This window comes from Neopelma chrysocephalum, unplaced genomic scaffold, assembly GCF_003984885.1.
Source record: "Neopelma chrysocephalum unplaced genomic scaffold, ASM398488v2 Primary Assembly neopelma1_63, whole genome shotgun sequence".
Classification (NCBI taxonomy): domain Eukaryota; kingdom Metazoa; phylum Chordata; class Aves; order Passeriformes; family Pipridae; genus Neopelma; species Neopelma chrysocephalum.
In genome coordinates, this window is record NW_020897720.1 from 5208652 (window position 1) to 5236247 (window position 27596).

General features: G+C 41.7%; 1 protein-coding gene across 1 annotated transcript; it reads right to left on the reverse strand.

Annotated features, from left to right (window-relative positions):
- Window positions 1-697: 697 nt before the first annotated feature.
- Window positions 698-27240, reverse strand: TTC1 (tetratricopeptide repeat domain 1). Its single transcript, XM_027682310.1, has 8 exons — window positions 27185-27240; window positions 26007-26336; window positions 16712-16772; window positions 15354-15466; window positions 14184-14220; window positions 12285-12433; window positions 8615-8669; window positions 698-1892 (listed from the first exon to the last, which is right to left on the reverse strand). Exons 2-8 carry the CDS (start codon window positions 26325-26327, stop codon window positions 1759-1761), a joined length of 870 nt encoding a protein of 289 aa, XP_027538111.1. The 5' UTR covers window positions 26328-26336; window positions 27185-27240; the 3' UTR covers window positions 698-1758.
- Between the last annotated feature and the right edge of the window lie 356 nt (window positions 27241-27596).

Genomic DNA, 27596 nt, shown 5'->3' on the forward strand with positions numbered 1-27596 from the left:
GTACTGTTCCAGGTTTTAGGGAAGATTATTAACATTTATACTGATCCCAAGCCTCTAAGCCTTCCCTGAAGCTGAAGAGCTCAGCTCAGGTTCCACAGCAGTGGTTCTACAGCTGATCAGCCCCCCTGGCCCTGCACAGGCCTGGGTCAGGTCAGCCTCTGCCTGGCTACCATAGGCCTCTGCCTGGCAACCCCTTCTCCAGCAGCTCTCTCATCCTCCTATCCACACACCAAACCATTTGCCCCAACTTCACCACTGCAGGAAATTCAGCCTTGCACAGAAACTTTACTCCAGTAAAGTCTCAGTCTCAGTTGCAGCACAGGGAAATCCCAGAGGCCAGTGGTTGTTATTTACTTAAGTGACATTTTAATTATGCAGAAGATGTTGGAGGATGCACAGGCTGCAAATTAGGGCTTCTCTCCTCTTCTGACAATGACATTTTAATTCCCATAGACTTAATACTCACTGCAGACTTGAGATGGTTCACAAGCAGGTGCTAAACTAAAAATGCAGCAGGACAGAGTTAAATGATGAAAAAAAACCTCCAGAGCTGCAGAGACAAAAATGAAAATAAAGCACCAAACCCACTGTGGCTGGAAAGGCTTTTCCTTTCAGGTTTGTTAGTGAAAGGCTGGAGCTCCTTAATTTCAGACACACACAGAGACTTCCTGAAATGAATTCAAGATGACACCCAATAGCCAAGGCAGCCACTGCTAATTATTTAATTACATCACATATTGAAACCTGCATGGAGACAACTGAAGAATCTGCCTCCAATGTAAACACTTCAGCATTGATAAAAACCAGAAAGCAGGAATTACAAAAGGCACCTTCTCCAAAATTTGAATGAACACTCAGCAAAACCCATTTATATATCACAAACTGGTTTGGGTTGGAAGGGACCTCAAAGATCATCTTGTTCTATAAATACTTCAAACTCTTCAAGGTCCAGGATACTGTGAAGACCTTTTGCAATCAACTCATGTTTGCCACTGTGGATATCTGCAACATGAATGAATCTCACACAAGCAAATTTAATTTGATGGTACCATGACAAAGTGTGGAGGTGTAAAGAGGCACAAAATTTCATTGTTGCCTTCAGAAAAATTAATAACAAGTACACAAACTATGCTGTGAGGGTGGCCTCGGGTTAAATTACTAATATTGCTCTAAGCAAGGCCAAAAAATCAAATGCTTCCAATTACTGTCTTGCAAGTGTGTTATTTGTGGGTGGCTGGAAGCACTTTTAACAACGAAACCACCCTGAGAAGGACTCAAACAAGGCAAGAACCTCACAAACCAAATAACCACCAAGCCTTTATTACAAAGAACCAGGATTCCAGAGCTTGTGTCCATGGTGCTGCCAGTCACAACCACCTGCTGAGTGGATTCCCTAATTCCCAGGACACCATGAGCCTTTGTTCCTGGCCTCAGGTGGGTGTGTTTGGATTCACCTGATCTGCTTCCTAGAATTTTGCTGCCAGCGCTGAGTGGGCTAAAACAAGGAACGTCCCTTTTGGATGAGCCAAACACCGCTTGGGAAGGGAAAAAATACTTAAAAAAATAATAAATCACACACTGGACACAGTTATCACTACGAGAAGTCAAATAACTTGCTTTACATCCACATTGCAAATAATTTCACAAGCAGGAAAATTAATATACTGAGTCTCATCTTCCCCTGGGGAGGGTGAAGGGTGTTTGGGATCCTGTTGCTGGGACGTGCAAGAACATGGGCAGAGCCAGACTGAATCCATGTTATCTGTTGTTGTTTGGGTTTTGAACAAAATTGATGGAGTATGAGCCAGTTGATGAATCCTGTTTTATCTGGAAGTTTTCTGTTGACAGGCCAAAGGGGCGGAGAACTAAATTCCCAAGATCCTTCAGTTTGCCTGCAATGAAAATCCAAGAGAACACGGTGAGAACTGAGCGAAAAGAAAACTCCCATTGAATTATGCCCAACTACAGTCCAGCTCTACTGATTTACCCATTAATTTCAGGTAAATGCTGTGGAAATTTCTGCATTTTGTTAATATTTAGGCTCTTAGCAGGAATTAGAAATCATTGTTAAATATTCACAGGGTATGACAGTTAATAAAATCTAAAGACTTCTGTCAATATATATGTATCATACAGGCTTTCTCACTCTAGAAAATTAATCTTGCTACACCTATAAAAGGGGAAGGACAACAAAAGGACATATTTTAAAACAAATCATATATAGAAATGATAGAATAGATTAAATGAAAAAAGAAGCAGAGGTAACAACTTCACTGTTGGCTGAACACAGGGTGACTGAGCCCCTGGCATGACAAGACAAAGGAAGATGATTGTCAGTTTTCCAAGAAAAACATTATTTTCCTCCTGGCTTCACTGATGAACTGTAGACTGATTTCCCAAAGAACAAACCAGAGAAGTCTGGACAAGTTGAAGCCTAACCTGGGTTTGCATCCCCAGGCTACACACCACCTTCCCAAAGCCTTCCACCTGCACTGATCCCTCAGGGCAGTTTTGCTGGGAGTTGAATGTGACAACAGCAATAGGTGACATGGAAAATCCACCTGAGCAGCTGCAGCAGCCACAGTTCTGTAAGAAAACATGCAAATGCCACACCTATTCCTACCTGAGGTGCTTCCAGTCGTGGGAAACACCTGTCACTGTGGTCACCTCACCTGGGTTCTGTTTGGTGCCAGGCCAGACTGGAGCAGTAGAATCATGGAATAGTTTGAGTTGGAAGGGACCTTAAAGTTCATTTCGTTCCACTCCCCTGCCATGGGCAGGGACACCTTCCACTATCCCAGGTTGCTCCAAGCCCCGTCCAACCTGGCCTTGGACACTTCCAGGGATGGGGCAGCCACAGCTTCTCTGGGCAACCTGTGCCAGGGCCTCACCACCCTCACAGGGAAGAACTTCTTCCCAATATCCCATCTAAACCTACTCTCTGTCAGTTTGAAGCCATTCCCCCTTGTCCTGTCACTACAGTTCCTGATGAAGGATCCCTCTCCAGCTTCCTTGTAGCCCCTTCAGATACTGGAAGGGGCTCTGAGGTCTCCACACAACCTTCTCTTCTCTGTGCTGAACAGCCCCAACTCTCAGCCTGTCTCCAGGGGGGAGGTGCTCTATCCCCTTATCAACTTTGTGGCCTCCTCTGAACTTCACAACAGGGAGAAAGAAGTACAGAAACATGAGCAGGAAAGCCCTGTGTCAGTTCTTTACAGAAAGATCAAGATGTGTGCTTCGCCTGTGACTGTGCTCACAACAGAACATATCCAAGTCTCAAAAAAAGCCAACCTTACCCCTGACCCTACCAAAGCAGCTGAGTAGTGAGACACAATTTTTCTTCAATTTGATTGTTTTTTAATGTGAGGATTGACAGGAGGTGTTTCAGGGATCTGGCCAAAGTCACTCCAGGGAGCAGCTCAGGTAGGATTAACTTCTTTGTACTGGTGGTGGGTTTTTTTTAAGATACACCCTGTTTAAGGTAAGTTAACTATTAACCTCATACCTTTATGCTGCACTCTAAAAGCATTTTGGTTATAAAACCATGAAGTTGTTTGGTAGCATCTCTGAGAGTGACAGGAATAGTTGCTATTGTACTTCTGGGCAAACATTTGGTCATTGCTGAGCTTCAGGTTTGGGGTGAGACGTGTCTTTGTGTGGTGGGAGAAGCCTGGCAGAGTCTGGCATGGCTGGAGTCCCCCAGGCCCTGCAGCTGGTTTGCCCGTGTCAGGAAACTGTGAAAGGTCTTTTCTAATTGCAGGGAGCACGATGCTCTTTTCCAGGCAATCCAGAGCCAATAAACACATCCCAGATGCCTCGGGATCCTGCAGCTGGGGCAGCTCTCTGGGAGAACTGAGACCATATGATAGATTTAGTACTTTATTCTTCATCTCACTGCGACTGAATAATTCAAACAACACAGTCACAGGTCACCTTCCTGTTCTATCACTTCATTCCACAGACAGCAATGGCTCTGGGGCAGCCACACTGAATATAAATTGTTAATGAGGCAGAAGAAAGCCTTGGCTTTTCCGGGAACTCCAGCCCAGAGCTGCTCCTGGCACACATAAACCCATCATTGTAGAGAAGCAGTGTTTCCTCCTCCCCCACCTCCTTTCATCCCTAAATTAGGATCTGTAGTTAAGAAAAGCTCTCTTAGCACAGAGCCTGTGCTTGGAGGAAGGAAAAGGCACGTGGGGCTGGAACTCAGCTGCAAAGAGTCCCCAGCCATCACACACTCCTTGTCCCCAGGCAGGGTCACATTCTCCTCTCTGAGACCTTATTTTCATAGATTTTGTTCTTTTTATTTTAGAGAGACCACGTCTACTTTTCTCCTGCAACTCCAGCACATTAAGTTTCTTCAACAAAGCAATATTCAGGGGTTAACAAGAAAATTCATTGGTAAAAATCAATTTAGGCCTCAGAAGTCTGTGATTCATCACTCACCTAAACTGCAATTCAACATCCTATTGAAAAAGGCAAATGCAGGAAAAGATTCCTCACAATTTACATTAGGATGTAACAGCCAAAATTAATTGCTATTCAGTCTTTCTGGCAATAATTCTAGTTTATTTGCTAGTGTTAACGTGGTGTTTGGAAGTTGAAAAGCTACATATTGTTTGTGTTAAGATTCTCTTTTGGATAAAAGACAGATTTCCTGATGAGGTCTCCTCTCTGTGTAACTTTCTGTATTACCAACATTTTTAAAGCAATAAAAAGAGCAAGGGCAAATCTTTCTCCTTTCCCCAAAATGCTGAGGACTGAACTGTAGGAAACTGTATATTAGCTTTGGTTTAACTATTTAAAGTGACCTCCCTATATGCACTATTGGGATTTAGCAGCTTACTTGCAAATACAATATAACCTTCAGTATCCAAAAAAACCTCAGAAAACATAATTCTCTAGGTATGAAGCCTTATAAATATTTTTGCTGATCTCAGGTAGCTGGAAAATCTCTTTTTGTCAGGAAGGCCCAGTGATGTGCTCTGAGAGCCTTCCCAGTAATACACTGATAATCCAGTACAGTTCCCTATTTTCTGCAAGGCACTCATTTATAACTCCAGTTTTTAATTTGATTTGATGAACTCTGTGTAAGATGGGCTACACACATTGGCAAGTTCAATCCCAGGTTTTTGTATCCAATATCTTTGGCTCCCCTGTAGCTGTATCATTGTCACAGCCCCCAAGCTCCTCTAACTATCCAAACTTCCCCTCTCCTCACACCCTCTCCTCAAAGGAGTGGTCCTCCTTATCACAATAATTATAGTATCTCTAAACAAGACTTGCTTGTTGCACAAGAGCTGGAAATCGTTGGCTTTGAGGTCAGAAGAGAAATACAAAAGAAGAGAGAAAATGGTCACTGTGTGTTCACATCCTTGGACAGACACTGAGGCAAAGGATACTCATTCTATGGAAGCACAAAGGGAAAGATCCAAATGGATTTCAAAGCTACTTCCCAAATGTGCTCCAAGTTAAGCTTTCTTTGATGTGGAACTCAGAGGTCACTTCAGCCTGAGCAAACTTCAGTGACAAAAGAATTGACCTGCAAAGGCTGAATGGAAAACATGAAAATAACTTACAAATACCAACATCAGCTTTGGAAAAGTAAGATCCTTGCAGGACACACAGAGCTCAAATGGACTTGGTTTGGCCACAAAATAGGATTTTTCTAGTGACATTGACTTCATCAGTCACATGCAGCACCACTTGCACACAAGAATTCCTCCTTAGGTAGTCAGGAAGGAAAATCTAGCCAAGAATGTGTACTCTGACTTATTTACACACAATCACTTCAGAAGTGGTTTCAGCTTCTGACAAACTATGTGGTAATGAGCTGTAGCACTGGAAAACAGGAAACACACTTGGGGAGGGAGGAAGATGCACTCCATTTATTTGGGTTTGTTTATATACAGCTCCAGTTTTCAGGACAGTGGGAGTTAGTTGGGTACCTCTGGATTTGTTTTAGTGAAAGAATAAAAGCTTAGCATTTATTTGGCTGATTCATTGACTAAGACAAGGATCAACTCAATATCCAAACTTCAAAGTAGCCAAAGCATGAACTGGGACATTCTTTCTAGAGATTTTGTTGGTAATGTCAATTTAGTATCAGGGCTCCTGGAGCAGGCCTAGCCTGGAACTATTAGGATGCATCTGACTTGCTCTCCTGGAACCGAAATATCTGGAGTACAACCCAGATACCTGAGCTGACCCTGTGAGAAGTCAAGAAGGCACCTGGCACTGTTGAACCCTCAGTCAGAGCATCCCCTGACAGATTGCCACAAGCCATTGTCTATCCTGACACAGAACTCCCTTGGGAAACACCACTAACAAAGGTCTGGAAAAAGACAAGCGGAAACAGCTCAGAACAAATACACTGTACAACAAAAACAATCCAAAGCAATCTCATAACCACCACACTATATCAAGTCTGTTGTCTTCCAGAATTCCCACCTAACCCTCCTTCTTCATAGTAAGGGTTTTTCCCTGACCTCAGACAGAATAGGAGCAGTTTGTAAACCTTAGGAAGTATTTCATTCCCAGGCCCCCATGGGTAGTTCCATGACCTCACCACTGTCTCTCTTACCAACAAGATATAGGGAATCTCACAACAGTTAAGAAAATGAGCTGCCTATGTTCCTGACTTAATTTCAAGTGTTCTATTCAGAGAATAAATTATAGAAACCCCCTCAGTTTGTGTTACATTGGAGACCACAAGCAGTGCTAAGAATATAATATCACCTGCTCCACTGACACCATCTAATTTAACAACACATGTGACAATTTAGAGGAATCCTGTCACACACAAAGGTTGTGGATGAACACAAGGTTATATGTTGTATTGTCCACTCTTAGTCTGGTTCTCCTGGCTGTTTGTAACTCCTTGTATGTTTGTAACATCATTGAGAAGGAATTTATTTCTCAAGAACCCAATTAAAATTTTTTGAACTGGTTGCCAAACGACCAGTTCATTTCTGCAATGCTAACTGCCACTTTTAAAGTTTTAACTCTTCTAAAAAAGATCACATATGGTCTGAAATCTAGGCAAAAAATTAGCAGTATAGAACTAGGTTTGAATTTATTGTTTCATCCCTTGTGGTTAGTGAGGCCCTTTAGAGTTCAAAAAAGATCAGGAATTTTCATATTATTTTGTGCTGAGACCCATCCCATGTCCTACAGACGGGCCTGATCCTTCTGGAGATTTTCTGCATTTCTCATTTATTTATAGCACTATCAACCTTCTTTATTTATGGCTTGTTCTAAGTACAATGGTGGAAACAGAATCTGATCCTGTAAAGCCTTAGAAAGCCTCACTGACACTTTGCCAGGTCAGAGCAGGTACAAAGCAAGAGCAAATCAGTGTCTGCAGATCAAGAAAAGAAATTACAGAAAAACATCAGCTTCAGCACAAGCCCTTGAAACAGTCTCTTCTTCCTAAATATATTAAGAATCAGTGTCAGAGTTAGACAGGCTGAGTTTATTTAACCTGATTCTCTGCAGAACAGCAAACCCCTGCCTTCCCCTTCCCATCACAAACCCTTCAAGCCTTCTCATCTTGAAACAGCATTTCATCTCTTGCCTGTCACACCCAGAATGAGCAGAGAGCTCCTGAGAGCTGTTTCTGAAGAACAGTGCAAATGAAAAATCTATATTAAAAAAACCTCTCACTTGAAAAAGCACAAGGATGCCTGAACCTGTAAGAATTAACTAACCCTGTTAATGAGGAGACAATGTTGACAGCAGCCTTTTTTTGGCAAGAGGTTCCCTTCAAAAGTGTTAGTTTAACCATATAATTGTTATATATACATATATATATATTTTTTAATTTATTTGATTTATACTTAATGTTACACAGGAAAACCAACCTTGCTTGGGCACTCTAAGTATTTATCCTTTTCAAATACATCAACCCAGTTAAGATGTTATCCAAGTAATACCACACAACATGGTGACGGGGGCACAGACATTTAGATGAGTTGTATTAATTAAATTATCTTTTCTACAAACAAGTCCTTTGTTGTAGAACTGTGCCATTAGGAAATGTAATCACACAAGGCCTGGGTAGGTCTAATTCAGTCTTCAAACAAACAGTAATGAAATACTGTATAAAACAAGGTAAACATGAAGACTTGGAGGTCTATAGGTTGGAAGTGCCACAGAAAGAATCAAATTTATTTCTTCAGACACAAGATCAAACACCCTCAGTTATTACAGCTGGGTGACTTCTTTTACATAAAGGTTTGGTGAAACCCCTGGTTTATCCCTTCCACAGGAATGTTTGCTTTGAAGGTTTATTGCAGGGAAAGGGCAGAGCAGTTGGTCTGTTTCAAACCATTTTCCCCGGCTTTTACATACATCAATATTAAATTGTTTTAGAAGGTCTTAAGTATCCTTTTTTTAAATGTAATTTTCTTTCTGGGAGAATTATTTTGGCCAGCACTTACTGTAGGTGACACCACGAAACAGAGAACTACAAAGAAATCAGGAGTTTTGTTTAACACAAATATTTCCTTTAAGATTTACCTTCTTAATTTTACACAAGAGATTCTATTCATGCTTTTTTTTTTTCAGCAGACTATGAAGGTTATTATGGAAGTTATAAGTACATGCTACTTACCCAACATTTCTTTCTTTAATTTTTCATTCCTCTCTTCAATTTGTCTTGGTAATCGCTGTGGAGAGAGAGAAAAACTGGAATCAGACCCATGCTTTCAATAATGCTGTAGGGTAAGATGATGGGATTTTTATACACATATCCAGGATACATTTCTCACTCCAGAAATGTATTTGTATGTGCTCATGGACACCTGTTTATCTGGTGCCTGTGATATTTATCTCAAAGTACAGCTTCTGGTAAAGCAGTTTATCTGCCCTGCCAATCCCTCAAAAACTGTGTGGAAGCTAAAAATTCACATAACACTTACACACCTGTTAAAAACAAAACCTAAACATCGACTCCATATAATTGAGCTTTCAGGAAAGCAGCAATAGGGATTATTTGACCACGAAACATGATCATTTCAAACTGGTTAGTTTGGCATTGAAGGTTCAAAAGTAACTGAAGTGGCGACACCAGGGTTTAAATCAGAAAACCAGTCCTGCACTCCTGAAATATAAACAGAGCTGAAATACCAGAGCAGGTACCAAATCAGGAGTCAAAGCGAAGAACTACTGTGTATTTATTATTTTAAAACTGTCATTTAACAAGGTCATGACACTCCCTGAAGCAGGATATGAAATCATTTCTAGTTACAGAAAGGAAGAAGATTTGCTGTAACAGTGAGTGGGGCAAATTTGCAGATTCTCTTGCTGCATCATTTTCATTGCCAGCGAGGGGGAAAAACTGCTGTGATATTTCTGCAAAGCAGAGGCACTTTTACCTTCCAATAAAGCAAAGCTTCTAACATGTCAGATACATTAACCACATATGTGGTGTCAGCATTACAGCTGAAATTGGTTTATGATGAAATTTAGAGATTTATGATGAATACTTTAAGAAGTGTAAAACTGTCAGGACTTCCCTAATGATTTTTCAAGAGAGAAGTTTTAAGCTTCAGCCTCAATAGATTCATTCTCCCCTGAAACTTGACAAAGAGCAGGACCAACTCGGGGCAGAACATCCTAAATCCCACTGCAGTGTGAATTGAGGGCATTTTGTACAAAGTGTTCTGCACCACATGTGAGCCCAAAGCCTCTGCCTGGAAAAATGAGGTCAAGGAGCAGAAGGTACGTGTATCAGTCAACCTCTGCACTTCCAACCACAAAAATTAAGAATAAATCACTGATTATTCTAAAATATTCCTGGAAGATGGCCAAGAGGAACAGCAGCACTTATGATTCACTAGGGACTGAGCAAGGGCTCTTTTGTGAGATTATCAGAGGCACAGTCTCTGAGAGAAAACGATGGTTTTGCTTGAGGTATAAAGGGCAGTGTCTGTACTTTGAGGGGGTTCCAACCAGCCTAAACAGATCCAGCCATTTCTGAGGGTCAGACAGAGTATCCTGAGCTGGAAGGGATCCACAGGGATCAAGTCCAACTCCTGGCCTGGCACAGGACAACCCAGCAATCCCACCAGGAGCCTGAGAGCGTTGTCCAAACACTCCTTGAGCTCTGGCAGCCTTGGGGCCGTGCCCACTGCCCTGGGGAGCCTGTCCAGCCTTGAGCTGGTCCTGCCCTGGCACAAGGGAAGCCCCTGCACAGCCCTGCAGGCAGCAAAGGTTTGCAGGTCAGCTCAGCTGCTCTGTGGAATCACACCCTTACCAATAACAGGAGTTACACAGTTAAGCAGCATATTTTTCCACCATCAGTGCAACTGATCCAGTCCCAGAGGAAATAATTTCAGGCAAGATTTCTTGCCTAATATGCCATAAAGGCCGTTTCTAATCTGTCACTTACACCACCACAGTATGGGGAAAGGGTGAGGGAGAATCACTACTAATGATTTATTTTCCCAATTGGAGAGTTAAAACAATTAAGCCTTTCAAAAATATTTTTGTAACAACACATTCAAAGGGGTTTTAGAGTCAAATTTGTAGGTGATGCATATCGTTTTTTTTCTTTCTGGAGTAGAATCCATTGCAGGTTCACTAATGTGAAGCTGAACTAAAATAATGGTGCCTTTTGAAAATTTAACCAGCTATAAATAAAGTATTGGCACAGATTTGGGTGCCCAACTAAGAATTACATTTTCAAATTGCAGCCATTTATCTTTACTGGTTTTTTTTTTCTTTTTTTACATTTACATTTACATACGTAAGGAATAGTTTGGTGGTTGTTTTCCGTGCTCAGCTCTTCCCAGGTTCTCTGGTGTCCACAAACCATTCCCCTGCCATGCCTTGCAGCTCCCACTTGCATAAAAGTGGCAACCCCTGCATTTTTTAGAGTGGCTGCCTTTCATCAGCACATGTTCCTTCAAAACCACACCTGTCTGGCTGCCCCTGTACCACATTTGTTCTTTCAACACAACCTCCATAACCTCTTTCCAAAAACAAGAACAGCAGCCTCTAAGAGGAGTTTGCAGAAAACAGACTTCTCTTCTTGCTACCTTTGTGAAAAGCCTCTCTGAACTTGTCAAATCCAGAGCTACTTCCACACTGAGCATTAACACACTAAATATCACCAGAAAAATCACTTCCTGCCGGTGCTTTGCACAAAGAGTTACTTAAAGCTCAAATCAGCAGGTTGTGGCAGTGACTTCAAATCCCCACAGAGGAGGGATTATTTACATGTTAGGCTGGGGTTTCAGGAAGTGCTAGGGGTTTATCTTTTTTCATCCAAGCTGACACATCCTAAAAGCCAAGGAAGCTTTTTAAAGCACTTCCTTACACGTACAAAGATATGGCCAAGATTTTGCAAGAAATGTTTCATTCTGAAGTATTTGTAATTTGATTGAAAGTGGTGAAAGTGGACACTGGAACACAGGACTGCGCTGAAAAATTACTAAGCTGCAGATATTTTTTATATTAGAAGAAAGTAACTGAATCAGAAGAGGCTGTTTGTTAGTCACAAAATGCCTTTCCCTGCAGGAAAAGGCTGAGGTTTTGAAGATAAATGGCAGACTTCAGTCACCATTAGTAAAATAACTCAAACTGCCCAATCCACACAGAAGGCACAGCAGAGAACAAGAAGGGAGAACAGCTAAATCGAGAAACAAAATATCAACATTTTAAAGTAGGTACAAACATACAGACTGAGAGAATCCTGTCTTTTTTCCATTCTCAAAATTATACAATCAAATAATCAAAAAAAAAGTTATGCAAATTAACTAGTCAGGAAAATAATTCTCCTGAAAGACAAACACTCAGTTATGAACCAGCCAGTAAGAGCTGCATTACAGGGTACTTCTACTCTGACCTCCAAATTGCAGATCTGTATTGAAATGATGGCACTAATATGCAGCAGGTTCAGGCAACCTCTTCTAGCACATGTAGAAATACAATTAACAGCCTTGATCAGAGAACTGGAAAGTGTGTGTGTGTGTGAGCTGTTCAACAGCCCAACAGGTCATCAGATGCTCAGAGCTCAGAGCACACATTTACTTTCACTCATTTTACAAAGGTAAAAGGAGGATTCTGCTTTATGGACCAGAGACTTGTCATGGAATTTGTGGCAGATCATTCAATCTTCCTTATGTAAAACCAGATGAGAAAACCACTACTCGTTAAGACTTGAAAAAACAGTTATGCCACTGCATAGGAAGCTGCTTAAACAAACAGCATTGAATATTTAGAATAGGAAAGGAAGTCAAAATTACATTTAAAGTTAGGCCAAAGTACAAAAGGCTTACCATGCAAGCTTCTCTGGCTTGATGAACTGATGGGTCTTTTTCTAGGATTGCCTTATAATCTTCCAGAGCTTCATCTAGTTTTTCTGTTTTTTCATATAGTTCTGCTCTCCTCAGCAAAGCTCTAATATAGTGAGGGTCTAATTCCACAGCTGGAAAACAAAACCAAAGCACAGAATTTTACTTGAGACATTTCTACACCCCTTAAATGAATTCTTAAGTGCGTATTAAATTCTTAAGTTACCTTTATAATGTAACTTAGAATCAAGCAGAGCTTAAAAGCTAAGTCAGAATTCAGAAAGGCAAACAGCTGCCTGGGAAAGTCTCATGCAAATGATCATGTTTCACTTAATGTCCATAATCTATCACAGATGGAGGTGATTTATAATGTACAAACATTTAATTTTGCAATACTATATATGCAGAGATTCTAAGTGACGCTTCAGAAAGTTTAAGGACCTGTAAGATATTTCAGCTTCTGTGTATTTAACAAGTGTATATTATTTGATCACAGATAAAGTTAAATATACCTAAAGATACACACAGCAGGGAAAATAAGCATTTCCATGCTTATCTCAGTTCAAGTTGAGACAAACTCCGGGAGAATTACTGGTGCTGTTCTGAATTTAGTATCAAACTGTCAAAATTGGGTTGGGAATCCACAAACAGTTATTTTAGCTTTACAAGTCAGCAGAGGGGCATCCTAACTGCATTTAAGCTCTTCCTCTCCTCGTTCCCTTGGCAGCCATGACTGTTTCCAGTAGCAGTTTAGACTGAATGCTAAACTTAACAGGAACCTCCAAATGGTAATTCCTCAAGAACTGCTTAATCCATTCTTCATCATGAAAAAGAGGGCGTATGAAAGATTTTTCATCACAGAAAGAGGGAATATGAAAGGTCTGTCCATTTTGTGATTACTGCCCATTAAAATGGTTCTAGGGACAATTAAATCCAGGATTATCTAACTAAACATTCTAGCTTATTTCCTCTGGAAGGACAAAGGCAATGCTACAGTCAGCAAGTGCAGGTTAGTGTGAATTGCTCTGCTGTGCTCTAAGTGTTGCACTGCAGTCTGTCAGTCCCTGGGGAGTGTCAGGCACTGGCAGTTTTAAGTCTCTCTGCTGCAGAGCAGATTGATTCCCCTTCAGCCACTACAAAATTAGAAGTGTTTTTCAAACTGCACCACCACCAAAGCAAGTCAAACCCCCCAGTGACAGAGGCCAGCTGGGATTTGGTACCTTCAAGAGTACTTTTAGCATGTACAAACTCATATTTACTGTACAAGCAGTACTGGCACACAGCCACTGGATTAGTTTTCTGATTGGTAATTGGGGCTTTTTTCCCCAGCTGTCATGGGGAGTTTAACAAATATTCGAGTGTGGGTGAGTGGGTGGGAGCAATAAAGCAAAGCACAGCTGAAATGATTCCACCAGAAGGTGCAGAGAGAAAACTATGCAGGGCAAGAACGGGAGAGCACAAGCCCTTGTGACAAAGCAAAAGCTGTGCAGAAAAGGGACTTGATAATGCTTTTAACTCTATAAGGCCTCACAGTTTTTTGGAATCTGGGATTAAACCAAGATTTGGCAGGGAATGGCAGGTGGAAGTGGGTTTAAAATAGTAGGTGTAAGGAAACAGTTTCCATAGTAAAAAGACTTTCCTCTTAAAAAGAAGTACAAAGAGCAGCATTATTGGTACAAGAGAATTATTCCAGACAGGAAAAAATTGATAGACATTTACAAAAGAAATAATACAAATCAGGTGTGTTCCATCACAGCTTTCCATTAAATTCTTTAAACACCCTTGTGCCCAAAATTACAGCTCTGCAATAAAGCACTAACTGGCATAATTTATGCAGGAGAGATCTGGCAGAAGTGCAGCACACAGAGGAAAAAAAAGTGGTACCTTTGGTGCAGTCACTCAGAGCAGCTTCTGTCTTGTCCTACGAAGAACACAACATAGTTTTGTTAGATTTAAGTCATATTTCTTCATGATGGTGGTGGAGTCCCCATCCCTGGAGGTGTTCAAGGAATGACTGGACGTGGCACTCAGTGCTCTGGGCTGGTTGGCAACTTGGTGATGGGTCACAGGTTGGACTCGATGATCTTGGAGGTCTTTTCCAACCTCAGTGATTCTCTGATTCTTGGGAAACAGATTATTTACAACTGCAAATAAACAGGTTTGTGTGGCATTCCAAGGAACTGGGATATTTGTGTAATCAGGGATCCTGTTTTCATCTAAACTAAAAGGTTTTAAAGAAAATAAATCAGGCTGTTCTGAGCTTGGACTGTTGATCTGAGTAGTAGGAATCTTTCTACTCTCAATATTTTCTCCTCCATGACCAGAAGCTGTCTCAGGGAAGAATGCCTCACAAACTAAAATGGGAGCAGCAGGTATGGAAGAACAAATTTATGGGGAAGTTATTAAAAATATGAATCAGTTTTCAGAGTAATGTGTTGGTCCGTTGGGTCCCACCAATCTATACTGGTGAGATACACTAGTCCTTGTATCATCTTGAGCTCCTTTGGGGACCACTGGATTAGCTTCCCATGGATACAACTAGTTAACATTTGGATCAGTTTTTCAGTTTACAGTTTTCATGTTTGAAATATACACCCGCATCTTTTAATGCAGATTCTATTCTATTTTTTTCTTGCCTGCTCAAACAGCTCAGTATCCCAACAGCAAATCAGATAATTCCAGCCAAACAGGAATACTCTTATGCTGAGTAAGAATTTATTTATTTATGCCTAAGTATGGCTGCAAGGTACATTTCTAAACAGAGCTACATCTCTCAGTCCTGGAGGAACACTGCAAGAAAGTTCCTTTTCCAGGAGGGTAAACTGAGAACAGGAGTTACTGTGCTATTTTTCTGTTTCAAGTGCAACCTCCAGGTTTGTATTCATCTGCAGTAAAAACAAGTGTACCAGGAATTCTACTGGGAGGAGGACGGACTGAGCAAAACCTGCAAACAGCTTTATCCTTTGCCCTCCTTTCTGCACCCCTAATCACTTCATTATTGCATTTGTCATAGAATCAATACACAGTGTTGCACAGAATAAAAAGAACACTCACCTGTTTCATTTTTGCAGCAGCTCTGTTTGAAAACAGAACAGCCCTGTCTTTCTGGAAGCAGGCTGGACAAATCTGCAGAGCCTTTGTGTAAGAGTCTTCTGCCTCTCCATAATCTGCAGATGCAATAGAAAAAAAAAACAAAACCCAAACCAAACCATTTATTTCAAATCCATGAACCACATGGCTGAGATTTCTTTGGAAACATTTCTCCATGTATGATGCAGTATTAAACCAGAATCAGCAGCAGCTCTCTAAGTACATTACTAAGTAGTACATAGATCAAACACAATTATTTTGAAATTCACACCCTTATAAAAGCAGTAATATAGTCCTGAGCTCAGTATGACAAGTGCAGCATGATGTGTGTGTAATTCTCATCCCTGAAATTGTTTCCTTCTATTTGAGTACCAGCCTTACAGGCAGAATCTCCTTACATTAAGTGTATCCTTGATCCGAAGGGAAGCGTGTGCTGAAAAATGTCACTGCACTGAAACCTGTTCAAAGCAACTGCAGAGAGATTTTACTGCCACACAGGTGCTTCAAAGGCTGTGTGTTTGTGATGAGGAAGCACTTTGGCAGGCACAGGCACACTGAAAAGATCTGCCAAAGAATTTATCAAGCAGAGGCTGTGGATGAGCCTTCACGAGATGACTCAGCCAGCAGTGCAGGCTTGTGGCCTTCATGGGCTGGGCAGTTTCCTTCTGCTGCTCCGGTGCTTCCCGGAACTGGTAAATCATTCCCCAGGAATCCTTTTCTCTCAGCACACAATAAGAGACCTCCAGCAGGAAGGCCACTGTCTGGTTATCAGGGTACAACAGTTCCTTGGTTGTATCCCTGCTGACTGAGGAAAATAGGAATCTGCATTTCCCGGTTTCTTTGTGAATCCTCCACCCATGGAACATTAAATGAAAGGCTGGTGTCAGAACCACTCCCCCCATTATGTTTTTTAATAAAAAGCAATGTACAAAGGTGCAAGAGAACTACAGACCCCCAAGTCTGGCATCATTTCCAAGCACATGCATTAGCTGAACTCAGAGCCCAGGGGAAGCCTTTTCTGATTAGTGTAAGAAACCCTAGCACGTGGAAGGCAGTTCTGTACCATGTTCCTGGATTAAACACTCAGCTTTCATGGGAATCCTCCTTTAGTAATCCAAGTCTTTGTGATTTAAGCAACTCTAAAGGAGGTCTGGTATCTCTTTCTTTTCTCTAGAGCTGGATGAAAAATGAATTATGTGATAAAATTGAACAAGGATAGGTGTGAAATCTTCCTATGGGTTTCCTGCAACATCACTATGATGGCTGACTATTAATCTAAGCTTCTCTAACATCCATGAGGTGTTAAAAGATTATCAACCCACCTCCTTTCTTGAACTGCTCATTTCCTTTCTCCTTCAGCATTGTGCTCTCCTTTCTTCTTCTCTACAAAAGAAAAGACAATGTCTCAAAGTATTTAATTGAAATGAACAAGTAGGTCAGCTGTAGTTCCAAATAAAGTATGAATGGAAATCAGAATAAAACATAACCTGAAGAATTTTAAGTACTACCAAGCTTGCTTGCTTGCTTGTAGCCACTGTTACACTGGAGTGTAACAACAACGCAATTAAAAAGCTCCAGTTCATGGACACCAGTGTGCAGGAAGAGCATCCACAGTGAATTACATGGTTTAAACCAATCTGTTAGCATTTTAGCTGACTGTTTGCTTCTCCTTTGCAACTGAATTTAATTCAGTCACTGCAGGTCAACTATATAGAATATCTTTTAAATGTAAAGTTTTGCTTGAAATAATTCCACCTCAGCAATCCTCAGTTACTTTCAGGGATGTACAAAGCACGTTGAGCTGACTGCATTGGAAAAGGTCCATGGTTGATACTGCCCTGAAAGATTTCTTAGGCAGAGAGTAACTGACCCATCAGAACCAGAGATAGGAAGATTGTTCTGTTGTACAGTGAGAACTGCACATGCTGAGCAGAGCTGTGTTTTCAACCATGAATATCTTGGCACAAGTGGAGTTGACATGGGGGCTCTTTGCCTTTGACACAGAAAACACAGGATGTCATCGAGCCACCCCTTCAACCTACTGACAGTGGAAGTGTTTCACAGGCAGACATTCCTCTCATCAGTGAAAACAAAGCAGTGTAAGACTCAGGAACATCAAAAAGCAGTGCTTGAGTTTGTGAGTCGTTTCTATGGTAGAAAACTGATCATTTGACCACTGATTTTCCTCCCAACACACAAAGGACTTAAATCAAGGTGTCTGTAAATTACAGATCACTGAGCAATTAAAAAGCCAGCACTAGGGAAAGGAGCAGTTTCCTTTCCTGCAGATTGTGTGAATCAAGGATTAATGCAATTATCAATATCGCACAGAACATCTCCTTGGAAACAGCTAAATATAGTCCTGTGTGTGGAGCACTGCACCACTCACAGCTATGCCAAGGAGCTGACAAACAATGCAAAAGCAGAGCTTCTCTCCTCCAGCTTTTATTGGTTTGGGGAATTAATTCACCTGACCATTGTCACCACCTTGGTAGTAACAGTTCACAATGCTCTGCAAACCAGGCTCAGTGGAAGAGCACTCAGTTGTGACACACAAAATTAACAGCAAAATCTCATCTCACCCTTTCCATAGGTGCCCAGATCATGAGATTTGTTCCTATTGCCCACTAAATATGTTTTCTAATACTCATTGCTCCTCGCATTTAAAAAAAAAACAACCACAAAACAAAGAGCAGACAAAAACATGCCCCACTATTTAGAAAATGCCTTTCCTTGGGGTGGGCCGACAAATCCACCCAAACCCTTCCACAATGCACTAATGTCCATGGGTTTTCTAAATATGAGCATACAAATTCAACACTTCAGGCTCAGGCTGCATTAAAATCCCAAATTCTTTGTATATATGCAGGACTCTGCTGTTCAGCAAAGGGAATATGGAACTGCTACATCTAAATTTTCAAAGAACAGACAGAAGAGCTCCAGCAAAGTCACTGTCACACACAGCTGGGCCTGCACAGAAAGGGGTTTTTAAAACATCCTCAGTGCACACAAAGTGAAAGTTGGCACAACATTTTCATACCAGTGAACAAAGCAGCCAGATCCCAGCACAGAACAGGTCTGGAGATGATGATCCTACTGGAAAGATCTCCATAGACAACCCTCATTCAAGAAAAGAAATGCCTGAAACACAAGCCCTACTGACTTCATTGCTCATGACCTATTTAGAAGTGGCCTTTCAGTGCCATTAGCTGATTCACTGCTGCACAGGGTTGAGTTACAGCTCTACAGGAACGAAAGAATTTTTTTTATAAACAGAACTACAGCATGGTCACGCTATTCCTGAGGCAGAAAGCCTAAAACCAAGGAATACTGGATGAAAAGTTTTACCTGTATTATCATTATTTTGTTTCTTTTTATCAAAATTATTACAAAATTTTCACCCTAGTTATGTATTAAATGCTAATATAAACACTGATTTGCAACAAGAAAGATTCAGAAGAATAAGCTTTATATAAAAAAAGAAGAGTAAAAGGAACAACAACAAAGAAATAAAGCAGCATTTTTAAGAGCACCCTGTATGGTTTTGCAACCTACTCAGCTCCCTGCAAAGCAGCACTGCAGTCCTAGCTCAAAACCTGTATTTCTGTTAGAGCCTGACCAACATTTTCAAGATATTCCTGTATTATGAGTTTCAGTTCCAAACTGTTTAAGTTTTCAAAGTATTTTTAAAAAAGGTGACGTCTCTAGAGTACCTCATGCACCACTCTGGGTTTGCGTTTAAAGTATGACTGACCAATAAGCAATATATAAAAGCAAATTTCTCTGGCTTTTCCACAAAATGTAAAAGCATAAAACATATATCAGCCCCCCACATCCTAAAGGCACTGCCCTCAAAGGCAGGCTGTGTGATTGTGAAATAAATACATTATTTATTCCTCCACATATACATTTCTTTTACAGAAAATCCTAACATAAAACAGTAGAAAGTCAATTATTCTGCTGAATTTACATTTAAGCTGAAAGGGCTGCTCAGGGGGGAACTTGTGTTCTATTTAAATTCAGGGTAAAAACCCCAAACAACTTAACCACTGTGAGAAGACACAACTCTTCACTCAGGATGTTAAATTTCCAGCTTCCATGGACAACTGCAGAGTGACTGGTCATCAGTTTACTGTGATCACATCAGTCCAGAGGGAAAAATATTGCAAGTGACTTGTCCCTGGGACAAATTTTGCACAATGTCACTTCAGTGTCCCCACCCACTCATTTTTCAGGAGAAGATTTCAGTAGCTGCAGGGCAGGCTGCCCTTTCCTCAGCAGGGAAGTAGGTCAGCCTGAACTCCTGGAATGCTCTGCCTAAGGAAAAGCCATCTCCCTATTCCATTCCCTGAGGCTGGTCATGTAAAACACTGGGGTCAGGCACAACTTCCCCAATTTACACTCCATTCTATGATTTTCTGCTATTCAAAATCAGTAAAATCTTAAGGTTTGGAGTTTTTTTCATATTTTGTTAATGCCAAGATGACAAATTCCAAGTGGCAGTTAGTACAAAGTAAAAAAAAATATTTTTTTTAAGTCCAGAAGGAATTAACTACATGTAACTATTAGAAATGTTTAGATTTGGATACTGAATTACAATCCCAGACTCAGAAGAAATTAGTATTTTAACACAAACCTGCCTGGCAAGTCAGTGGTACTGAAGAAAGGTCTGATCTGAAGTCATGACAAAGGACACCTTGGCCTAGTGACAATAAAGTGCAATTCCAAAGTAAGGCCATCCCATACAGTCCCTGCACCTCAGCTACTCTGACAGGGTTAAAAATAAAAGCATTTAAAGCATTATTCTGCTATGAGAGAAGAGAGCAACCTACACATTTTCCCTGTTTGGATGAGAAATAACCAATACAATAGAAGTGCTGGAAGTGAAATCCTTAAACAGAGCCAGTGGGAGCTGAAGGACAAACACCCTCAGGTTGTAACGATTCCAACTATCCTTCCTCTGGCTGTTCCTATGCATTTTGTTTGATCAATTGATTCACCTTTGCCAGGCAACCGTTCTTGGCTCCAAATCTGGCAGGAGCAGCAAACTGTGCTCTCTCTCCTCTATTTCCACAGTGACAATGCACACCTGCCCCTCACGCTCCCCTCTGGAAGGTCGCCAAGAAACAGTGAATTTAAAATTACTGGAGTTCAAGTGGGGCATAGAAACAAGGAATTTAAGCAGATAAGGAATATACTTTTCAGCTTCAAATACCAATTCTAAGTCATTCATTAGCAGTCATCTGCTTCCCCCTGCAGTTTTATGAAGCTACTGCTGTATCCTGCATTCAAGGATTTGAATTTCAATTTAAGGTTGGAGTCCCCCAAAAAACCTCGTTTTTTCACATCTTGAAAAGAGCCAGACCTGCCCTGGACACTTCAGAGGTCACAGAGCAACGAGCCCTGACAAGACCTGGCCTATCCCTGCTCCCTGTAATCCGTGGGAAAGACACATCAGCCTTTCTACTGCCAAATCACCATCTTTTCCCAAAATTGGAACCAGCACTTCCAGACACAAGGAAGGAGGTCACAGCCCTCACTGACAGCTTAAGTTAACATGCCAGACTAGCTGACTATTCCTGAGTGACAATATGTGCTGTTCACTCATCCTGCTCCAGAGGCAACAGCCTCAGGGAGAAAAAGTGGAGCTGACCACTGAATCCATCACCTCAAGTGGAAAAGGGCTCAATTTGACAGGAAAATGCAAAACTGAATATAGCACTTAAATCAGATAGCAGCACTCAAAGGAAGATAATTATATACTTTTTCACTCTTTGTATTAAATTGCCATCCAGCAAAAGACTTCTATGTTTGCTTAACAACGTAATTCAAAGAGTTATAAATCATATGGGGAGATTATATTTCCAGATTTTATTAAAATTCTTCTTACCAGCTCTTGGAATTAATTACTCTAGCAGATACAGATATACTTCTCAAATGTTCTTCTCCAAGCTTGGATTAACTCAGAAAATATAACAGGATGTTTTATTCTATTTTGCAAGCCATAGGACAAGGCAGGTTTAGTCCAGCAATCCACCTTTTCTTCCAATTTGACCAAAACAATAAATATTTAGTGTAGGTGCTGTACTGTCTACTGGATTCAGGTTATTAAAGCAGGTAATTTGAATAAGGGGATCACCTTTTATTATATTTCAGAAGATTGCACTGTGACACCTTTGAAACCTGTCTTGCAAGTTTTATTGCTATACAAAATCATTGTGAGTGCCGATGAGAATTGTTAACAAAATATATATTCCTAATTGTTATTTATCATTAATTTATGTAATAAGTTTTACATAGTCACTTGGATTATTTTATGTATTAATAATCTGGGGTTTTTTTTGGTCCAGCCACATAATTCTTCCTGGAAAGAGCTCTGAGACCATCTCCAGGTGATCAACACCTAAAGACTGTTCCAACTGCAGAGCTTTGCTTGCAACCTTGGCTTTTATTTTGTAAACACTACAGAAAAAAACAGCAACTCTAACACAATCAAACATATTATATTGGACAGATGAAACTAGGAAAACACCAAATGCTGAAATGAATGACTACACCTATATTGGAGAAGAAATCCCAGGGCAGTTGTTCAACCCCTGGAAAAGCCAATTCTATAGATAAGCTTTTATTTATGGAGAACAATGGGATCAACCTGAAGGCACAGCGAAGAAAGGAAGGGTGAGGACGGGGGCAGCTTAAAGGAAATTTCTTAAGACAATATTCTCTTACATATCCTTGAGCTTCTGCACAAAATAGGGAAAAAAAAGAAAGAGATTTTACTGCTTAGCTCAGAAAGAATCTCAGGGTTAACTCAAAAATGCTACTTCTCAAAATCAGTTTTACTTAATTCGAACACAGTGGCTGACAAAACACTAATGAAGAATCTCCTCTACCAGAGCTGTGTTCCTTGTCCTGCTGACACATTTCCCGCTGTCAGAACAGACATGGACTGTGATTCCAGCCAGCTGTATGTCAATGGACATGGAACAGCCCAGAGAAGGGAACTGCTTTGGAGGAATATTAGATATTTATTGCAGTGTATTACATCCAAAAAAAAGAGCTTCCTAGGCCAGGTGCATAAGTCCTTGCCAGACAAGGCCCAAAGAACAAGACAACATCTGTCACGATGGAAGAGCACGAGGGATTCAGAATGAAGGATTCAGAATGTTGCATGGATAAACTCCTAATTAATGGGTGTCCCTCCAGAAGAGGATGGGGCAGGCTGGAACAATTACCATGGAACAGCTGTTGGGTGTCCTTGGATTAATCCTGCAGACCAGACCAACGTCAAAGCCATCACTGTCAGTGACAACTAACCAGAAAAATCTGTTTGTAATGCATCAAAAGCAATTTACTGCTCAGTGCCTCTGCTGAGGCAGCAATCAGAATGCTTTGGAAACAGCAACAAAACCTTATAAAAGTCAATTTTAGTTTTAATTCTTAAAAAGCTCAGAGTTGCAAGCCCAGCCAACTAACCAGGCTCAATGCTGCATCTGTTTTTCAGAATATTTCTTGCAGGTTTGTGTCTTAATATCATTTCAAGCTCTTACTTTGCTTCATTGTGCAGAGAAGATCTCTTATGGTATCGGTACTGTTTCCCTGGGAGGAATTCTCGGTGCTTAAAATTAGAAATCTCACTGTAAGGGGCTCCTGAAATATAACTGGAGAAAATACACAAACAATTGTTCCTTCCCTCTGCAACAGCTTCTGCACAAGTGAGTATTTCTACTCAGAGCTGCTGCTGTGGAAGTTTACACACCAGGATACACATAAATACACAGAACAAGGACTAGAATCTGCCTTTGCACTTCCAGCATAAATTAGAGACTTTTTCTACAGCCTATTACTGGGGAACAACACTCGATAGAACTCGTTTATTAAAGCTGCTGAAACACAGCATTGGTCTTAGTTTATAAAAAGCCCAACAATCTATTAAGGTGTAGCTCCATAAATTTGATCAGAGCAGGGCCAACATCCAGCTCTCCTTATGACCAAAGCCCACAGTTTATGGCTGGGGCTGCAACAACAGTTCATAGGGAGTTTTTCTTATTTAGACAAGCACTCTAATGGAATCCATCTCCCCCTGTGCCAACACGAGGCTGCTGTTTGATGTCTGCTTTTACCAGCACTGCCCTTGATCTAAAAATACAGCTTTATTTTTCATGTGAATCACTCCCCTGAGTGGTTCAGTGCACATTCACACAGAGGTGGGCCAGCACAACACAGGAGGCTGTGGAGGGATGAGAATAACCCATCAAGGACTGCCTGAGGAGCAAACACAGCACTGCTGAGTGTCTGCTCACAACCTCAGCAGCCAAATAAACACTCCTGAATATTTCTGCCTCATTTTCTGCAGCTCCAATTTAAAGAAAACAATCACGTTGCCCTTTTTCTCAAAAAAAAAAAATCTTTTGAGTAACTTGGAAGGAGTTTTAAAAGCTCTGAATAAATGAATGTACAGCACTGTTTTCAGACTGTGACTGCAGTATTTTTTCTTAAAAGCTGCATCATTTAACAGATTCTTTTAATAATCAGAATGTTTCACTTTTAAAAATAAATTTGGAGCCATCAATACCAAGTACAGTGAGAAGAGCTGGAGCAGCAATTCAGGGATGGCCCATCCCCATGGTTTTACTACAGAGATGCAAGGTGGTGCAGGGCAAGATAATTGTAACAGCTGTGTAAGCTTCTAATTCTTCTCTGGATTCAGGATTTCTCAAGCTCTGCTTGTAAGAGATACCAACAATATTTTGTTGTAAAAAATAGCTACATTTGAAAGACTGTTCATATAATCAGAAAGCTCTTTATGGAACATAAACAAAGAATTGCCAATCTAATACTTATGGTGATAGTGAGAGACAGAATCCCTCTGTTTGGTCAGATATAATCACAAGCCAAGCTGAAGGGCAGAATTGCTCAATACCACTGGAAATAAACCTACAGAAAGATGAGAGCTGCAGCTGCCTCAATACTTTCTCTAAAGAAATCTTTCCAGCTTTCATCAGTTACTATTTTGCACTCTCATAGCACTTTTAAGCGGAGTTCCACAAAGCTGAATGCAAAGATTCAACAGTCCCAATTCTTTTGCTCATTTGACAGAAGGCAAAGATCAAGGTGCAAAATTAAATGATTATGCAACAATACAATGGAAACAAGAGCAACATGAAAATAAGGACACCCAATTTCCAGGCCTGCTGCTCTAGAATTTCTGGGGTTTAATTCTATGACATAATTTCCCTCCGGTTTTTAGCATTTTTTCTTGAAACTCTCAAGTTGCCTTCAAGTTCCAGGCTACTGCAGCAGCCTCAGCATGACTCATGATGACAGTGCTCCTTGTGCGAGCAATAAATACAAGGAGAAAAAAGGGACTGTTCAGTCTAAACTGGAAAAGACACAAGGGCAAGGAGATGCTTTTGTGCGATGAGCAGGTCAAAGACAGTGATTATTGCCCCCTGTTCAGCACCTGAGAGCTGCATGTGGAGAGTGCCTTGCTTTGGTGTGTCCCCCCTGTGCAAAAAAAATTCCCAAATTAAACAAACTCCCTCCTACAACAACAACAACAAGAAGACACTGACTTCCCAGAGGGTCCCAAGATGGTCAGGACCCTGGAGCTGCAATAAAAGAAATTCTAATCAAATACAGGACAAATGTTTCCAGTATGAGTGTAGTTAAACACCAGGACAGGGAGCCAGAGGGGAGTTTTATGTTGGGAGGCAGGTTTTAATGCAGCATCTTTACTCTCCCAATATTTGTCAACTAAAGTTGAAAAAAAACCCAGAAAAAAATCCATAAATCAGTAGAAAGCCTTCCACCATCTGCCACAAGAATAATAACCAGGAGAAATTCACTGGATTACTCACGTGAACAGTCTAATCCTGAAAGTGATTTAATGAGTTTTATCAAAGTCAGAACAAAAAAAGTTCTTTTTTCTAACTACTTGATGACCATAATATCTTAGAACCCTGAAAACCAACTGCTGTCAAGTGACACCACTGATTGAGAGTCAAAAAATTGGTTCACACAGACTCACAGGAGAGCAAACACCATTGCAAAGGCTGTTGGACTTCTCCTAAGACCCAATTCCTTACTCCCCACAACATTATCCATATTACCCAAACATTTTGTCCAATGTAACTGCACTGAAAGTAAACAAACCCACACATTTAATGTGTTTTGTTTGATTAAAGCTCAAGTAATCCATAGGGATACATTCAAATTTAATCCCAGTTAGCTGGATTATATAAACCAGCCTTCCAGGAAAACTATCCTCAAACCTGCTGTGAGTTTTGGAAAAGCACCTTGCAGCTGATCGGGGGAAACAATGGATGCACACACACTAAGTAACATGGAACAGGGAGATTTTTGTTTCTTGTAATCTCTGAGTCACAGTCACTTCACTCACTGCTCAAAGCAGACAAAAATCTGCAAAGGAATGTGATGATTAAGAGCAGCAAGGAAAGCTACAGAAATATTTGTTACCTAAAAGAGGAAATTAAGAACAGTAAAAGCAAACCCACGAGGGCTCTAAAGGTCTGTTTTCGTGTCAGTCACAGACCATTCGAAAACTCTCCACTGAAAATCTCTCTGTTTACATTCAGCACTGGTGCTTTGGATTACCTGTTTCTCTTCCTCTGGCATATCTTTCTCTAGTTCTAGTAAGTATTCTTCATCTAGTTCTGTCTGCTTCCTCGAGCTACTCCCACCGTTCTGTACATTCCCTTCATCATCCAGCACAGCTTCCTTTGCCTCAAAGGAGTCCTGACAGTCATGGAAACACTCATCTGTTGTGGGATCTTGGCCTGGGGATGGGGCACATCCACTCCCAGTGGTCTGGGGGTTCTGGGCATCTCTGGGGCCAGTCTCTGCAGATTTCTGGTCAGAAAGCTTTAAGTGACTGAGCAACTCTTCAGGTGGACTTGCATCTTTAAATTCTTCCATGCTGGACTCCTGGGAGGGGTTTAGAAATGAGAAAGAAATAACCCTCAATAAGGATCATATAAAACACTTGTCAGCAAACAAATCACAGTGTGGGTCAGGTTGGAAGGGACCACAGAGGCTCATCTGGTCCCACCTCCCTGCTCAAGCAAGGCCATCCCAGAGCACATGGCACGGGATTGCATCCAAAGGGTTCTGGAATATCTCCAGTGGGGGAGACCCCACACCCTCTCTGGACAATCTGTTCCAGTGCTCGGTCACTGCACAGTAAAGAAGCTCTTCCTCATGTTCAGGTGGAACTTCCTGGGCATCAGTTCCTGCCCGTTGCCTCTTGTCCCATTGTTGGGCACCCCCGCGCAGAGCCTGGTCCATCCTGACACCTCCCCTTTAGATATTTATACACATATAAACTTATTTAACACAATTATTTATTTTATACAAGTTTATAAGCCTCTAAAGTACTTAAAAAATACTTTTGGCATCCCCTGAGGGAAACTGTGACCCTTCAGGGAGAGAACAACTTATCCGCGACTCTACGCACTGCAGCGACACGCGTCCGGGAGGGACACTGCAGCCATGAGTAAGTGAATTCCCGAGCTCAGACTCCCAAGCCTGGCCCAGCACCGAGAGGCTGAGCTCACACACAGCCCCCAGCGCTCCTCGCCCACTCTGCCCGCCGCCCGCCCCACGGCCCCTCCGCCGTACCACCACCCCCCGGGAGGTGCCGTGCGCGGCTCCCAGGCGCACCGCAGCGCTGTCCTGGCGCTGGGACACGGGGCGGACCCGCAGCCATCGCCCACGACCCCGCCAGGCCCCCCGAACACCCCCCGATACCCCCAAGCCCCCAGCCCCGCACTCACCTGCGCCGGCCGCGCTTCCGGCTTCCGGCATCCGCCCCGCCCCCTGCGCCCGCGGGCGTCGCTTCCGGCCGGAACAACCAATGGGCGAGGAGGTGGCGCGCGGGGGCTGTCGGGAATTGTAGTCCGGCGGAGCGGGACCCGCAACTGCCTCAGGCGGAGGGCGGGAACGGGCTGAGGGGGCGTGAGTGGAGCGCAGGAGGGGGTGACGGAAGTGATATAACTTGCCTGTGTTTTTAATTAATAGCAACAGGTGGCTGGGTTTCCCTTGTCAGTTTGATCTTTAAGCCACCGAAGCTTTGAATTTCTCTGGACTGACTCTGATGAGCTTCGGTAAACGAAGTTTGAGGAAGAGGAATGTTGAACCGCTGGGATCTTAAATGTACAGTTCTTCAAAGACATAACCAGAAGATGC

What these genes read in the sequence shown, in the direction of transcription:
- TTC1 (XM_027682310.1), bottom strand. Translation starts at nt 26,327, where the DNA reads ATGGAAGAATTTAAAGATGCAAGTCCACCTGAAGAGTTGCTCAGTCAC. An exon ending in TGAGCAGTTCAAGAAAGGAG is followed by an intron (nt 15,467 to 16,711) that starts GTGGGTTGATAA and finishes TTGCATCTGCAG; the next exon opens with ATTATGGAGAGGCAGAAGAC. An exon ending in AAGCCAGAGAAGCTTGCATG is followed by an intron (nt 8,670 to 12,284) that starts GTAAGCCTTTTG and finishes CTCTCTCCACAG; the next exon opens with CGATTACCAAGACAAATTGA.